General features: G+C 39.9%; 1 protein-coding gene across 7 annotated transcripts in view; it reads left to right on the top strand.

Annotated features, from left to right (window-relative positions):
- Nucleotides 1-1,349: 1,349 nt before the first annotated feature.
- LOC127438172 (epidermal growth factor receptor substrate 15-like 1) overlaps nucleotides 1,350-16,913 on the top strand; it is a 57,641-nt gene continuing 42,077 nt past the window's right edge. For all 7 annotated transcript variants that reach the window (XR_007896663.1, XR_007896664.1, XM_051693528.1 and 4 more), the window contains exons 1-13: nucleotides 1,350-1,398; nucleotides 2,486-2,527; nucleotides 2,731-2,820; nucleotides 2,930-2,977; nucleotides 3,074-3,169; nucleotides 5,724-5,789; nucleotides 5,880-6,005; nucleotides 6,114-6,173; nucleotides 8,373-8,615; nucleotides 8,788-8,945; nucleotides 9,071-9,227; nucleotides 11,557-11,619; nucleotides 12,166-12,251. Coding sequence is in view for 5 of the 7 variants with exons in the window: in XM_051693528.1 (XP_051549488.1) it covers nucleotides 1,372-1,398; nucleotides 2,486-2,527; nucleotides 2,731-2,820; nucleotides 2,930-2,977; nucleotides 3,074-3,169; nucleotides 5,724-5,789; nucleotides 5,880-6,005; nucleotides 6,114-6,173; nucleotides 8,373-8,615; nucleotides 8,788-8,945; nucleotides 9,071-9,227; nucleotides 11,557-11,619; nucleotides 12,166-12,251 (1,262 nt within the window). In the remaining 2 variants the exon portion in view is untranslated. The remainder of the gene's footprint in view (nucleotides 1,399-2,485; nucleotides 2,528-2,730; nucleotides 2,821-2,929; nucleotides 2,978-3,073; nucleotides 3,170-5,723; nucleotides 5,790-5,879; nucleotides 6,006-6,113; nucleotides 6,174-8,372; nucleotides 8,616-8,787; nucleotides 8,946-9,070; nucleotides 9,228-11,556; nucleotides 11,620-12,165; nucleotides 12,252-16,913) is intronic.

Below are 16,913 nucleotides of genomic sequence, written 5' to 3'. Positions count from 1 at the left end.
CGAGGGGAAAAAATGTTTTATATAAACTTGCAATTGCGAGAAATAAAAGGTCCGTCCCAGACCACACACTTCTGCACTATTCTACGTCATTTTGTAGTGTAGTGCGAGTAGTATGTTAACACTGAAAATGCACACAGAAAAAGTGTATTTTGATAATCAGGATGATCCATTCATAAACTGTCAAAACGGAGTGTGGAATGTTGGACACTTCATCCACTCAGCGCTTGCGGCTTGCCATACATAGCAGAAGGGGCAGAGTTACCTGGCTGTGTTGCTGGTCTGACAAAACAATTGTAAATAATGGAGAATGTAGCAACTAGATTGGCTAATGCGCTAAAGCAAGCAGCAACACATCATGTGCGCTTGAAACGTCACTTCCGTCAGCTGTAAAAAGGCGAATGCTTTCATGTAGTAAAAAACTTTAAGTGTTCTATTTGGGACGATACTACAATGTAAACATTAATACACTACATGGCTGAGTGCATAATGTATGGTGTAAGTGCATAGTGTATAGTGTGTCATTTGGAACACAGCTTAAGTCACAATTGTGAGGTATGAAGTTAGAATGATCTTTTTCATCTGTGGCCGGATCAGGGCACCATAAGTGAGTGTTAATTAAGGCTGGGTAACGTCTGGCACCACACAATACAATATGTATTGCAATACACATATCACAATTCAATATATTGCGATATATCACAATATCATAATTTTATTAGATTAAGAATCAGTTCCTGGGGGCCTGGGTAGCTCAGTGAGTAAAGATGCTGACTACCACCCCTGGATTCTTGAGTTTGAATCCAGGGAGTGCTGAGTGACTCCAGCCTCCTAAGCAAACAAATTGGCCAGGTTGCTAGGGAGGGTAGAGTCACATGAGGTAACCTCCTGTGGTCACTATAATGTGGTTTGCTTTCGGTGGGGAGCCTAGTGAGCTGTGCTGGATGCCACAGAGAATATCAGGAAGCCTCCACATGCGCTATGTCTCCGCGTAACGCGCTCAACAAGCCACGTGATAAGATGTGCAGATTGATGGTCTCAGACAGAGGCAACTGAGATTCGTCCTATTCGAAGTCTGAAAACACTGCATCTTTTTTTATATTTTGACCAGTTGTCATTTTCTGCAAATAAATGCTCTAAATGACAATTTTATTTGGAATTTGGGAGAAATGTTGTCAGTACTTTATAGAATAAAACAAAAATGTTAATTTTATTCAAACACATACTGTACCTATAAATATAGTAAATCCAGAGAAACTGATAATTTTGCAGTGGTCTCTTAATTTTCCCAGAGCTGTGTATAAAGGAGCGCTTATAAATCGATGATTCCGCTCCCCCCGCAGCACCCGCCGTTTCCGCAGCAACAGGGAAAAGATGGCAGCCCTCGCGACCCTCACTCAGGTAATACAAGCTAAAAGATTAGTTTCACTGGCGTTTCCAGGAAGAACACCGACATGCAGGAAAAGAGTCTTTGAATTAGAGAAGAAGCGGTCCCGTTACTTGTGTAACCGGGTTGTTTGATCGTCATTTAAGGCGAAAATGTCACGGGCCTTGTTACTGGGGCTCAGATTGCTAGCCGATTAGCTCGCTTTTTTATCGCCTGTGTCAAAAAATATGAGACAATTGAGGTAGGTTTAATTGGAATTTGCGACAAACTAAAGGCAGCAGTGACATAAATATATTGTGTATTTATATGAATGGGAAATATAGTAAACGGGCTGACTAATGGAACTAGCTAGCCGCAACACATCAGTAGAACACAGCTAAACACTTAAACTAACGGTAAAGGTGCTGTATGTGTGTGTGTGTGTGTGTGTGTGTGTGTGTGTGTGTGTGTGTGTGTGTGTGTATGTCACATTTCACAATGTATTTATAGTTTGTTACTCAATAAGGAACGTTGGACAAGGTTATAACCTAGTTATATGCTCCCAAAAAAGTAGTGGATGAACCGTTAAATGTTTTCAGTTTTATATTCTGTGGCATTTTAAGGGTTGGATTGTGCATTTATAACTGTAATTAATTTATTAAAGTTAAATTAATATGAGATAGACAGATAGAGTAGACAGAGAGATAGATAGATAGACAGACAGACAGACAGACATATATGAATGGATGATAGATTGATGGATGGACGGAGATAGATAGACAGACAGACAGACAGATAGAGAGATAGACAGACAGACAGACAGATAGATAGATAGAGTAGACCGATATATAGATAAATATACAGACAGACAGAGATAGATAGACAGATATGGATGGATAATGGATTTATGGATGGATGGAGATAGATAGATAGACAGACAGATAGAGATAGACAGACAGACAGACAGACAGATAGATAGATAGATGGATAGATAGACAGACAGGCAGAGATAGACAGACAGACAGACAGAGATAGATAGATAGAACTCATGTGAGAAATTGTACTTCATCTTGTACCAAAATGTTATCAATTTAATCAAAGTTTTATTTTCTCTTTTCTTAGCTGTCAAGTGGAAACCCTGTATTTGAAAGCTTTTACAGACAGGTAAGACCATCATAATATGTGCAAACTGGATATAATTTTTTTTTTTTTTTTGGGTGCGTCATGTTTGTAATCCAATCTGTGGTCAAACCTTATTATAGTGTTATTTTTTAATCAAATGACCTTTCAATACTCTATGCAAAATCCTAGATATGTAGACTGTGTGTAGACTCTGATCTGATTTTATTTATTGATTTATTTTGTAGGTGGACCCAGGAAACACAGGGAGGGTTGGACCCACAGAGGCTGCCTTGTTCTTGAAGAAATCAGGCCTACCAGACATCACTTTAGGAAAGGTTGGCGATATGGATAAGCGTGTCTGTGTTACTGCAGAATTTGTTGAGATTTAATTATAATTTCACTTGAGTGTTCTCAATCAAAGATTGTCTGATTGTCTCTTCTCAGATCTGGGATTTAGCTGATCCAGATGGCAAAGGTTTCTTGGATAAACAGGTAAAGTAGCTATCTTTGAAAATAGTATAAGAAACTGGACATTAATCTACTTTTCCAAAATGATGTCCAAAGTTGATCCATGTTGTTTCTTATTAGGGATTTTATGTTGCTCTGCGACTTGTAGCCTGCGCACAGAGTGGGCACGACATCAGCCTTGCCTGTTTAAACCTTCCTGTTCCCCCTCCAAAATTCGTAAGTCTATATTCACCTCGGCTGTTTTGAGACTATTTGCCATTAAGTATGTTTCCATCCAAAAGTATTTAGAACAGAAAAACAAAAACATTTAGCGCCAAACAAAAGTTGCAAAATAATTAGTATACAGATAAAAATAGACATAAGGGAAAAGGGATATGGAGGGAGTAATTAACTTAATACTTATAAAAGAAATCATAACAAGTGTACAGGGACAGATAAATAAAATCATAAATAACAGAGGGGTCACATTATACCAAAAGTTATATAAAGTTATACACTGGCCGCCAAAAGTTTGGACTAATGTACAGATTTTGCTCTTATGGAAAGAAATTGGTACTTTTATTCACCAAAGTGGCATTCAACTGATCACAATGTGTAGTCAGAACATTAATAACGTGAAAAATTACTATAACAATTTGAAAAAATGTTGAACTAAAAACTACTCTTAAACTACTTGAAAGAGTTCTCATCATCCTCCACGTGCAGCAATGACAGCTTTGCAGATCCTTGACATTCCAGCTGTCAGTTTGTCCAGATACTCAGGTGACATTTCACCCCACACTTCCTGTAGCATTTGACATAGATGTGGCTGTCTTGTCGGACACTTCTCACGCACCTTACAGTCTAGCCGATCCCACAAAAGCTCAATGTAATTAAGATCCATAACACTCTTTTCTAATTATCTGTTGTCCAATGTCTGTGATTCTTTGCCCACTCTAACCTTTTCTTTTTGTATTTCTGTTTCAAAAGTGGCTTTTTCTTTGCAATTCTTCCCATAATTTTTTTTGAAAAGAACACAAGCACATAATTGTGTGATTTGAGCAAAGTGGAGAGAATGTGGAAGTTTTCATGTGTTTTTCAGACCCCACAGCCCCGCGTTTCGCAACATATTTTCCAGAGGGACACATAAAATTACATAATGTGAATGGACTGTCCATATTTTTAATTCAATGCTGTAAAATAGCATTACAGGCTTGTTATAATGTCACCTGTTCTATTATATTTAGCCAGGTATTCCAATCAGTTTCTTCTAATAATCCCAGGTTCTCCATTTCAATGTCGTCTTCTGATGTTTCTTATGCAATTATGTGAAATAAAAAATAACAGTAAGCTGGCCAATTTCAGTAAATTGTCTCAATACTCTCTCCATTTTACACAAATGTGGGGACATCTGGGACATGAAACGTACACAATTTCAGGGTTCCCACATGTTTTGGAAAACCTGGAATTGTCCTGGAAAAGTCATGGAAAATACCTAAATGTCCAGTTAAATAATTATTTGTCCTGGACAATATTTTAGTATAATGAAACTGTTTGACTGTGTCACTAACAAGGTTTGTGCCATATGTACAATCACTGTAACGATCAGGACTCGGGATAGGTGGCACAAAATATACACAAATTCGTCTGTTTTGTCACTGCGACTGCATTGTGAAAAAAACATCAACGGTTGACTGTTACGAATGAAGCTCTGTCACGTACATTTAATGACAATGTCGGACCGCTGAATCACACCCAGAGGTGGTATTGTGGGGATGTGGCCTTTCCACCTCAGGATGTGAATGAATTTTTAACAATTTAATGATCAAAGTCAGCTTATACCGCAGTTACCACATTTAGGGCCCTATGATTTCTGCAATGCGGAAAACATGGACAAAATCACTAAATCCAGTCATAAAAATGGCATTAGCGATAAAACACAGAATGTCAGGGAATTTGACATATTTGGGATGAAAATTATTGTTTTAATGCACAATTAATCAAATTAAAATCATGATATGTCCTAGTGTGATTACTAAACCATGAAATGCTGCAATTTAATTGAAAAGATATATAATCTGCATGTGCTGCGCACTTCAAAATGAATGTGTGAAGCCTGCCACTCATACACTAAAAACACCTCATCATGATCATCATGCACACTCTCGTGTGTGTGTTTAGTAGAAGACAGAGTACAGAGCGCTCTGAAGCGTGCAGCACATACAGACTATATATGTGTTTAATTAAATCACAGCTTTTTGGGGTTTAATAATCACACTGGGCCATGTAGCGAACTGCTTATCCGGAGGTGAAAAACAGCCGTCTAAACAAACAGAAATGCAGTAAGGCAAAAAATAAAAGCTTGATTTAAATGGATGTGTGAAAAAAGACAACAATATATTACTACTGTATAGTAATGTTATGCAACTGAGATTCGTCCTCCGCCACCCGGATTGAGGCGAGTCACTACGCCACCACGAGGACCTAGAGCGCATTGGGAATTGGGCATTCCAAACTGGGGAGAAAAGTGGAGGAAATGAAAAAAGAATGACATCATCACGCACACAATTTTATCTGTAAAAGGCCATTTGAATGGAAACGAGCAAGAGACAGCAAATTTTGCAAATGCTTATTTTTTACGCATGTCCACTTAATTGATAACAGAACAGCGCAAAAAGTTGATGGAAACATAGTTATTGTGGTTATAGGAATAATGGTAGTGGCTGATATTGTTGTTTCTAGGAAGTATGGTGGATGTATAACCTCATAGAGTTTGTCATCTCTCTTCTAGATGGATCACAGTAGCCCATCGCTGAGTTCTGTAACAACATCAAATGAAAGCCACTGGGCAGTGCGGGTGCGTTATTTTAAATGTGTGTGTTTTTTTTAACCTATGCTTAAAGATTTTATGAATCTTTATCTAAAAGCCTATAAATGTGTTTTTTAGCCAGAAGAGAAGAGCAAATTTGATGGTATTTTTGAAAGTCTTGCCCCAGTAAATGGATTACTGTCTGGTGAGAAGGTCAAACCAGTCCTAATAAACTCCAAACTACCTGTGGACGTCCTTGGAAAGGTAATAATACACCCACTTCACTCTTTTTGAAAATGTAAGCCTAGTTTTACAGTAATGCATTCTTACAATTCAAAATCTCACTAATAATCAACACTTCTATTTGATCAGGTATGGGATTTGAGTGACATCGACAAAGATGGACACTTGGACAAAGACGAGTTTGCAGTGGTGAGTTGTTATTTTCAGGGATTGCGTTAACCAAAAATTCAACGTCATTTTTTTTAAACATTGACGGATAATTTCAAATGCTGCCCAACCTTTTGACAGGAACATTTTTTTTTTTGACTTCAAGTTTTGACTACTGTCTCTCTCACACACACTTCCCCTGTCTGTGTGTGTTTATTGTCTGGTATTAAGATGCGTTACGATGCATATTAACAGGCGCCATCACCATTTACACCTGATAATTTGCATCTTTTTTGACCAATTGTGTTTGGATTTTGAGGAGGGGGTATCTGAATTAATGACTGCATACATCTGACTACCATCCCTGGAGTCACGAGTTCGAATCCAAGGTGTGCTGAGTGACTCCAGCCAGGTCTCCTAAGCAACCAAATTGGCCCGGTTGCTAGGGAGGGTAGAGTCACATGGGGTAACCTTCTCGTGGTCGCGATTAGTGGATCTCGCTCTCAATGGGGCACGTGGTAAGTTGTGCGTGGATCGGGGAGAGTAGCATGAGCCTCCACATGCTGTGAGTCCACACGCAGTGCACTTATTACAGGGACAATCCCCCTGGAGCAACCTGGAGTTAAGTGCCTTGCTCAAGGACACAATGGTGGTGGCTGTGGGGATTGAACCAGCAACCTTTTATGTGCTTTATGTGCAGATTGCCAGTTATGTGCTTTAGCCCACTACACCACCACCACTCACATACTAAAGGCCAAAGTATACTTCGGTTGTCCATATTGCTGATCGGAATGCGCACAGTATGTGTGATGCAAATTTCGTCATCAGCACATTCTGCGCAGACTGTCCGCGTGCAGCCCAGATTTTCTCGACACGTGGACAGTCCTCATCTGTGCGCATTGTCGCCGCATGCGTTTGACGTTGACAGTACTAAAAGAGTATCACAAAACAGTCATAGATCAATGCGTTGTATTTATACAAACTAATAATAGCTGTGCTTGGAATGGAATGCTAGCTGCACGGTATATATTGCTTTCTATTTTTTATTTAATATATTAGTGTGTGAAATAGTATGCAGTAAGCAAAGATTAAACGTTTCAAAAAGTAGTATGCTACATTGCTGTCGCAGGACCTCATTACGTTGTATTTGTATTTTTTTTCTCCCCTTTTCTGCCCAATTTGTAATGCCCAATTCCCAATGCACTCTAAGTCCTCGTGGTGGCGTAGTGACGCACCTCAATCCGGGTGATGGAGCATGTGGCTTGTTGAGCGCGTTACCGTGGAGACGTAGCGCTTGTGGAGGCCCACGCTATTCTCTGCGGCGTCCACGCACAACTCGCCACATGCACCCCACCGAGAGCGAGAACCACATTATAGCGACAATGAGGAGGTTACCCCATGTGACTCTACCCTCCCTAGCAACTGGGCCAATTTGGTTGCTTAGAGACCTGGCTGGAGTCACTCAGCACACCCTGGATTTGAACTCACGACTCCAGATGTGGTAGTCAGCGTCTTTACTCGCTGCTACGAGTAAAGATACAAAGTAGTCCCCCACTACTACGTTGTATTTTTAATTTAGCAAGTGCTCTTCAGTTATCAGTTTAATCCGTTATTTGTAATCTTGCATACAAGGTTTTAACCTTTGGCAGTCCATTAAATATTGAGTGAAGAAGATGTTTAAAATTACTGTTAATTCTAGAGGTTGACCGATTTATTGGTTTTGCTGATTAATCGGCTTTATCAGTTTATCGGTTTTGCCGATTAATTGGCACCGATAGTTGTTTTGGAACTATTGTTTTTTGGCTGAAATCAATGAAAATTATTTACAGAATTGTTCACAGTTTTAAAAAAATTATCAGCCGATTAATCAGTTATCAGCTTTCTTCCAACACCTTAGTTATTGGTATTGACAAAATCCAATATCGGTCAACCTCTTGTTCATTCGTCACATTGGAAATAGAAAATCAGGTCAAGCAGATTGCATTAATGAATACAGTATTCCACACATCACATTCTGTTTATATCCTGTTCATTCTGGCAAATGTAGCAAGCAAGTCATGTATGCATATAGGAGATTAGCATACGGCCCAGAGTATACAAACTGCATACTTCAAAAATAGTATGAGTAGTATGGTAGGATGCCAGAGTATACATACTGCATACTTCAAAAATAATATGAGTAGTATGGTAGGATGCCATTCTGAGCATATTGAATGTTTGAATTCTCTTTCTTGTGTCCAGGCGATGCACCTGGTGTACCGTGCCCTGGAGAAGGAGCCCGTGCCCTCCGTCTTGCCCTCCTCTCTCATCCCTCCATCCAAAAGGAAGAAGTCATCAGGCTCTTTGTCAAGCATGGTGCCAGTGTTGCCAGGCAGCCCACCACCGCCAAAAGACAGCCTGCGCTCCACACCCTCTCACGGCAGCATGAATTCCCTGAACAGTGCTGGGAGTTTGTCCCCAAAACACACCCTCAAATCCTCACAGGTTTACAACCCTGCTAAAGCACCAGATTGAGTAGTCTAAATTTAAGGACCCTTTTTAGTAATCCCTCACAAATTTAGTCAGTTTTTGGAGGAAGTTCTTTGATACCTTTGTGAAAGTAGAAGAAAGAGGAATTAAAGCGTGCCTGAAGATTTATTTTTTACTCTGTCATCAGCATTCGATAAACTGGGTCGTACCAATCGCAGACAGAGGGCGCTATGATGACATCTTCCTCAAAACAGACACTGACCTTGATGGTTTCGTCAGCGGCCATGAAGTCAAGGATATCTTCATGCAGTCTGGGCTTCCTCAGAACCTCCTGGCACATATTTGGTACCATTAAAATGTGCTTTCATTCACAACCTCTCAAAATTCCCCATTTTCAAAATGTATGTGTTTTTCTTCACATTTCCTGTTGTGAGTATGGGAGTCATCACTTCCTCTGTTGTCTTTGTCAGGGCTTTGGCAGACACCAGGCAAATGGGTAAACTCACACGGGAGCAGTTTTCATTAGCCATGCATTTCATTCAGCAGAAAGTGAGCAAAGGTTTGGACCCTCCACAAGCTCTGACTCCAGATATGATACCGCCATCTGAACGAGGCACGCCAGGACCAGTGAGTCAAACCAGCATGTTTACCACTGCACTCCTTTCACTACAATAGCCTAAAAACAGAATTCTCTGTAAATAGGCCCCCACTCCTGTTGGTTTCTTCTGTCATGTATTTTATAGAACATAGCTGCGGTTTCTGAACAAATTACTTTTATGAGCCAGTTCTTTTGAATCCACACCACAATACACAGCATGATCAGTGTAGTCCGATTCCCGAACCAATGACTCTCAATGGTTCTTTTGAATCGACAGTGCAACCAGAATAGTGTGATTTTCGAACAAATGACTCTTATGAGCTGGTTATTTTAAATCTACAATGAGCGAAACACACAGCGTGACCAGTGTAGTCCGATTCCCGAACGAATGACTCATATGAGCCAATTCTTTTGAATTTACAGCGCAACCAGTATAGTGCGGTTCCCGAACAAATGTCACTCATGAGCCAATTCTTTTGAATCTACAGCGCGAAACACATTGTGACCAGTATAGTCTGATTCCTGAACCAATAACTCTTATGAGTAGATTCTTTTGAATCTACAACGTGAAACACACAGTGTGACCTGGGTAGTCCAATTCCCGAATGAATGACTCTTATGAGCTGGTTCCTTTGAATCTACACCACGAAACAAAGCGTGACCAGCGTAGTGCGATTCCTCAACAAATGACTCGTACGAGTTGGTTAATTTGAATCTACAGCGCAACCAGTATAGTGCGGTTCCCGAACAAATGACTCTTATGAGCCAGTTCTTTTGAATCTTCAACGCGAAACGCACAGCGTGACCAGTGTAGTCCGATTCCCGAATGAATGACTCTTATGAGCCGGTTCCTTTGAATCTACACCACGAAACAAAGCGTGACCAGCGTAGTGCGATTCCTCAACAAATGACTCGTACGAGTTGGTTAATTTGAATCTACAGCGCAACCAGTATAGTGCGGTTCCCGAACAAATGACTCTTATGAGCCAGTTCTTTTGAATCTTCAACGCGAAACGCACAGCGTGACCAGTGTAGTCCGATTCCCGAATGAATGACTCTTATGAGCCGGTTCCTTTGAATCTACACCACGAAACAAAGCGTGACCAGCGTAGTGCGATTCCCCAACAAATGACTCGTACGAGTTGGTTAATTTGAATCTACAGCGCAACCAGTATAGTGCGGTTCCCGAACAAATGACTCTTATGAGCCAGTTCTTTTGAATCTTCAACGCGAAACGCACAGCGTGACCAGTGTAGTCCGATTCCCGAATGAATGACTCTTATGAGCCGGTTCCTTTGAATCTACACCACGAAACAAAGCGTGACCAGCGTAGTGCGATTCCCCAACAAATGACTCATACGAGTTGGTTAATTTGAATCTACAGCACAAACAGTATATTGCGGTTCCTGAACAAATCCTGACTCTTATGAGCCTGTTCTTTTGAATCTACACCGCAAAATACAGCGTGACCAGTGTAGTCCAATTCCCGAACAAATTAATCTTATGAGTCTGTTCTTTTGAATCTACAGCGCAAAACATACCTTGCATCCAGTGTAGTCCAATTCCCGAACCAATGACTCTTATGAGCCGGTTCTTTTGAATCTACACCACAAAACACAGCGTGACCAGTGAAGTCCGAAATGACTCTAATGAGTCGTTTCTTTTGAATCTACAGCAACACCAATGTAGTCAGATTCCCGGACTAATTACTTTTATTAGCCAGTTCTTTTGAATTTATAGTGTGAAACACAGTGCGACCAGTGTAGTCCGATTCCATGAATCTCAAAGTATACTTTGGTCAGACGCGAACGCTAGGTGTCTGCATACAGTGCGCGTGCAGTAACCACTGTTACTCCGAATGCGCAGAATGCGCATGCGCCTGGAAATATTTGCACTAATTAATGTGTCCACAAGGTGGCAACTCTCACCGTTGAGTCGTTGCTGTCACGAAGAAGCGCTAGAAGAAGATGTAATCACTGCTAAACATCAGGAAACAAAGGTAAAAACAACAACAGTGGATGTGCACGTCTAGAACACGTGTGTGAGGAGGTCAGGAGACACCTGTATTTGTAGAACTCGAGTCTGAAGGAATGTAAAGACTCTTGAAGATAAATAGTCCAGTAACTTATAGCAGTCTTACCGCACATGCGCCAACCGCCTGTGTATGCGCGCATAGTCATTTGAAGTACACTTTGAAAGTCTAGCATTCGACTGTACATAGACGCTAAGCGTTCGTGTCAAACCCGAACGATACTTTAGCTTTATGAGGTTCTTTGGAATCACACAGTGTGACCATTGTAAAATTCGATTCCCAAATGTCTCTTCTATGAATGAGCTGTTTTTTTCTTTTCTTTTCAGAGTCTATCAGGGTACATGACACCAGTGGGATCTGAAATGGCTGCACTGACAGAGATGCGCCGGGTAAACAAGTCTCTCTCTCTCCTTGTTCCAGCATAGTCATTTATTCATCAGTCATTTACAATACAGCACGATATCAGCTTAAATTTGATCTAATTTGTGATAACCGTAAGAAAAAGGACGTTGAAAAACCCTAAATGCATCTAAACGACAAATGTCTTACCAAACATTCTTGTATTCCTTTTTATTCATATTTTAATGCTGCTGATGTTTTATGCCTTTATCACTGGCTACTAGCAGGCAATAATGTTCAAGTTATGGGTAGGTAAAGTTTGTAAAACAGAAAAAATGAACCGAAACAAATGCTTTTGGTGGCCTGTCAGCAGAGACGTTTCGTTAAAAAGCATTTGTGACAGATCCAGTGCTGTGAATGGTGCTGTGCCTTGACTTTCCGGTGTATTGGTCATAGAGGTGGAAGACAAGCACGTCTCTGTGCTCCTGTGTGGTGGCTCCTTGATGTTCTCTACCCTTCTGTTTGTGTGGTGCTGTGCTTCTGTGTGATTATACAACAGCTGAACTGATTTTATTTAATGGACCTCCCTCATACAGGACAGCTCCAGCTCTGTGGGTTCTGGCGAGTTCACCGGGATTAAAGAACTGGACGATATCAGTCAGGAAATTGCTCAGCTGCAGAGGTAATACTGTACACAGGGATTTAACAGCAGTGGGCTTCCCTCGATATTGCGGCTCAGACCTCAAAACTGATGTGACCCATTTGAATTAAAGTAAGAATTTTTCTAGTTTAAAATGCTATGAAGTCAAGTCAAACCCTTTTAAACAGTAGGCAGTAGAGGTCGACCGATAGTGGATTTTGCCAGTACCATAACTAAGGTGGTCGAATAGGCCGATAACTGATTAATCGGTCCATTTATAGAATGTAAAAAAAACAAAATTTGTAGTCATTCCATACTACGACGGGCTCAGACAGAGGCTACAAGAGTCCATAATGAACAAAATTCCAGATTCAGTCTATTGTGCAACCAAATCCCAATAATAGCCAGAAAAAATTAAGGGCTTTTAACTATATAAACAAGCCTGAAATACACAGGCTTATTTCGGGACTCTTATTTTGAAATGATGGAGAATTGGTTTAGTTAGAATGCTCTATATTTAACTATTTACCAAATGAAGCTTTTATAGCCTATATTCACCAGACTGAGGATTTTATATATCACCAAGTGAGGTTTTTTATTATTATTCACAAGAAAGTTGGAGACACGATGTATGGGCCGCGGAGCATTTTTCTTTGCATGCTTTCGCTTCAGTTTAGAACACTTGTTGATTTATCTAATCAAAATGACAAAAATATGGATGAATATTATTAATGACTTAAGATTTAGATATAATAAATCCTCACAAGGTGTCAGTGATTGTTTTTAGGTCTGCAGATTGAGGCTGCTGTTATATTGTAGGAATAAAAAAAAAATATCGGCATAGATTTTTGCACCTATCGGCAGATTTGGCACCGATAAATCAGTAAAACCAGTATATGTCAGTCTACCTCTAGTAGGCAGTGCTGACATGCCAAACAGCACAGAGGAAAAGAGCAACACTGCTATGCGCCAAAATATTTTTATTTTTTTCATTGCACATCATCACCTTTACAAAAGTTGTCACGATTTTACAATAGTAAAAGTAACTGTGATATTTTGACAAAATGTTATAGTTTCATATTAAGTAACACCGTGTAACAATTATTATTATTATTTTTTTGGTTCCTGGGTAGTAAGTGTTATTTCCTAATTGCTTATGCCTCAGAAGTATAGAAAATGGCTATTATTGCCCACAAACTTTGCTTTTGTGACCAGGACAGTGATATTTTGAAATGTACCTATTTTCCAGAACATTCCAGATAGATTCAGTGCTAAGTAAACTTTACTCCAAGTTCTAGAACCTTCCAGTAATATAAATAGTAGTATAAATACAGGGGCCTTAAGCCCACCAGTTCAGTTTAGTTCCAGCTGCCTAAGTGGATACATATCTGCATTTTTCTGAGATGGCATCAAGAGGCTGCAAGCATCCGTCAGACGCATTTTGCTATGTCTGCGGTCAGTTTATCAAGACAAGAGAGAAAAACTACTCTGTGGAAGCATCTGCTAAGATGTGTGAGGTCTACAAGGCATATTTCAGCATGCCGGTCAGGGATCAAGACAAACCCTTGGCACCTCATTTCACCTGCGAGCACTGCAAAAAAACTCTGGAAGGTAAGATGGACAGTTGTTGCTTGGAATTTTGTTATAAAATTTGTTAATTTTTAAAATTGTAAAAGGTTTTCATTTTAAAATGTTTTACAATTTTCAGTGTTATTGAAAAAATATATCATATATGAAAAATGTTGCGAGAATTTCTTACACATTAGTCATGGTTGAAATAAATGTATTTTTGTAGGATGATACAGAGGGGAAAAGAGAGCCATGAAGTTCGCTATCCCAAGAATTTTGCGGGAACCCACTGACCACTCAAGCAACTAATACTTCTGCATGGTGGACCCTTCCAAACGTCAGACTGGCAAGAATGCACCTGCTATCATGTATCCGGACTTTCCTTCATCCATCACCCCGGTGCCACACTACCATGAGCTCCCCGTACCCACTCCTCCGGAGAGAGAGCAGCCATCTTTAGAAGAGTGCAGCAAGTCAGAGAGCGAGGAAGATGTTGTAGATCCAGACGACAATTTCAGAGGTGGAGCTGAGGAGAGAAACCCATACTACCCCAACCAAAAAGACCTCATCAACTTGATTAGAGATCTTGGTCTCACCAAATCCAGTGCCGAGCTTTTGATGTCTAGGCTCAAGCATTGGAACTTGTTGGATGAAAGTGTGCAAGTCGCAGATCAGAGGATGTTTTCCAACCTTTTTCCAGCTTCTTTAAGATGGGCTCTGCTTCTGCCACAATGTGACCAGCCTATAACCAGAATGAGTGGAGCCTCTTCATTGACAGCTCAACCAGGAGCTTCAAAGCCGTGCTGCTCCATAATGGTAACAAGTATCTGTCTCTTCCCCTGGCTCACTCAATGCACCTCAAAGAGGATTACAACAGCATCAAGACCTTGCGGGATGCCTTGAAGTATGATGATTACATTTGGTGGCTGATTTGTGAAAATAATTTACAGAGTAAATCTCGAAAAACGACTCACTTCTAAATCATTTGTAGTCATTTTTGTATTACTTTAGTATAAATACATGTTAATTTGGATTCATATGTTGTTTTTTTCTGACTTTATGTGAATGAAAAGACACAAATTCGCCCGTTTTCTCATTGGAATTAGGTCAATTTCCAAATATCACTGTCCTGGTCACAAAAGCAAAGTTTGTGGGGAATAATAGCCATTTTCTATACTTTTTAGGCATAAGCAATTAGGAAATAACACTTACTACCCAGGAACAAAAATTGTGTTACATAGTGTAATCTATTATATAGAATCTGTTAGACCTAATTTTTTGTGTTTCAGCTACTAATTTTTAATAAATTCTATAATTTATTATTATTATTCATATTACTATTATTATTTAAGACTTGCTACATTGACCTAACCATGGTAAAGAGAAGCCATCCATGGTCTTACCTGTGCTTATGTCATTGCACTGAAAATGTAAGGGCAAGTTCATAAAGGGCTTCAAAACTTGGGGACATGTTATTACGTTTGAATGATGTTTGAAATGAGGAAATAAATGGCATAATATATACCACTAACAACAAAAATAATGTCACTTTATACATGCCCTTTTTCTTGAAAAGCATGAACAAAACTATGCAAGATAAAAGGTAAATTAAATACAGGTTACGTTTTTTTTACTGTAGTGGGTCACCACTTGATGCCCAATGTTAAATCTGGGTCCCAAAGCAAAACCAGTTGAGAACCACAGCTCTGAAACACTACATACATAAAACAAAGACAAAGATAGAAGGAAGACTCGGAGTGTTTGCTGTAACTGTTCCTAATTTTAATGTTGCCTTAAAAGTGCACTCAGTCATTTTTGAAGTATGTTGAAGTGGCTTACATTGGCTTACACTGACACCTAGTGGCCTGGATGCTGCATCATTCGAACACAGTAGTTTTCAGTTACCATTGTACGATTTCTGCCATTGTAGAAATTCACTATGCACAGTAAGCCAGGATTAATTTAATCCATGAACGAAAGTGTCCAATAACAGGGCAGTTATTGAGATAAAGCGAGTAGCTGGTCATGTGATGCTGACATGGCTGCCCCTATGTGGCGCCCTTGCCCCATCTAGAATAAAACAGCTTTTATAAGGTTACTGATATGACTTCATTTCACATGAGTGGTCATGATTTTAAAATAAGAAAAAAATACTGAGTGAACCTTTTTTCCTAGAGTTTAATAAGATATAAACCCAGGGTTAAAAGTGGCCCTATTCTGGAATTTAAAAAGATGTTGACCTAGGGTTAAATGTGGCCTTAACCCTGTGTTTTAAAAGACATTAACCCAGGGTTAAAAGTGTCCTTAACTAGGAGTTTAAAAAGACGTTAACCTAGGGTGAAAAGAGGCCTAAACCTGGTGTTTACTAAAACGTAAACCTAGGGTTAAAAGTGGCCTTATCCTAGAGTTTTAAAAGATGTTAACCCAGGGTTAAAAGTGGCCTTAACCCAGACTTTTAAAAGACGTTAACACAGGGTTAAAAGTGTCCTTAACCCAGAGTTGAAAAATATTTTTTAGGGATAAAAGTGGCCTTAACCGAGAGTTTAATAAAAAGTTAACCTAGGGCTAAAAGTTGCCTTTACCCAGAGTTTAGACTTTAACCCAGGGTTAAAAGTGGCCTTAGCCCAGAGTTTAAAAAGTCGCTAACCCAGGGTTAAAGTTGGCCTTAGCCCAGAGTTTAAAAAGTTGCTAACCCAGGGTTAAAAGTGGCCTTAGCCCAGAGTTTAAAAAGTCGCTAACCCAGGGTGAAAAGTGGCCTTCGTCCGAAGTTAAAAAAGTCGCTAACCCAGGGTTAAAGTTGGCCTTAGCCCAGAGTTTAAAAAGTTGCTAACCCAGGGTTAAAAGTGGCCTTAGCCCAGAGTTTAAAAAGTCGCTAACCCAGGGTTAAAAGTGGCCTTAGCCCAGAGTTTAAAAAGTCACTAACCCAGGGTCAAAAGTGGCCTTAGGCCAGAGTTTAAAAAGTCACTAACCCAGGGTCAAAAGTGGCCTTAGGCCAGAGTTTAAAAAGTCGCTAACCCAGGGTGAAAAGTGGCCTTCGTCCGAAGTTAAAAAAGTCGCTAACCCAGGGTTAAAGTTGGCCTTAGCCCAGAGTTTAAAAAGTTGCTAACCCAGGGTTAAAAGTGGCCTTAGCCCAGA

Source organism: Myxocyprinus asiaticus, chromosome 49 (genome assembly GCF_019703515.2).
Source record: "Myxocyprinus asiaticus isolate MX2 ecotype Aquarium Trade chromosome 49, UBuf_Myxa_2, whole genome shotgun sequence".
In the NCBI taxonomy this organism is placed as follows: domain Eukaryota; kingdom Metazoa; phylum Chordata; class Actinopteri; order Cypriniformes; family Catostomidae; genus Myxocyprinus; species Myxocyprinus asiaticus.
Note: the sequence above shows the minus strand (reverse complement) of the source record. Positions and strands in the feature narration are given on the sequence as shown.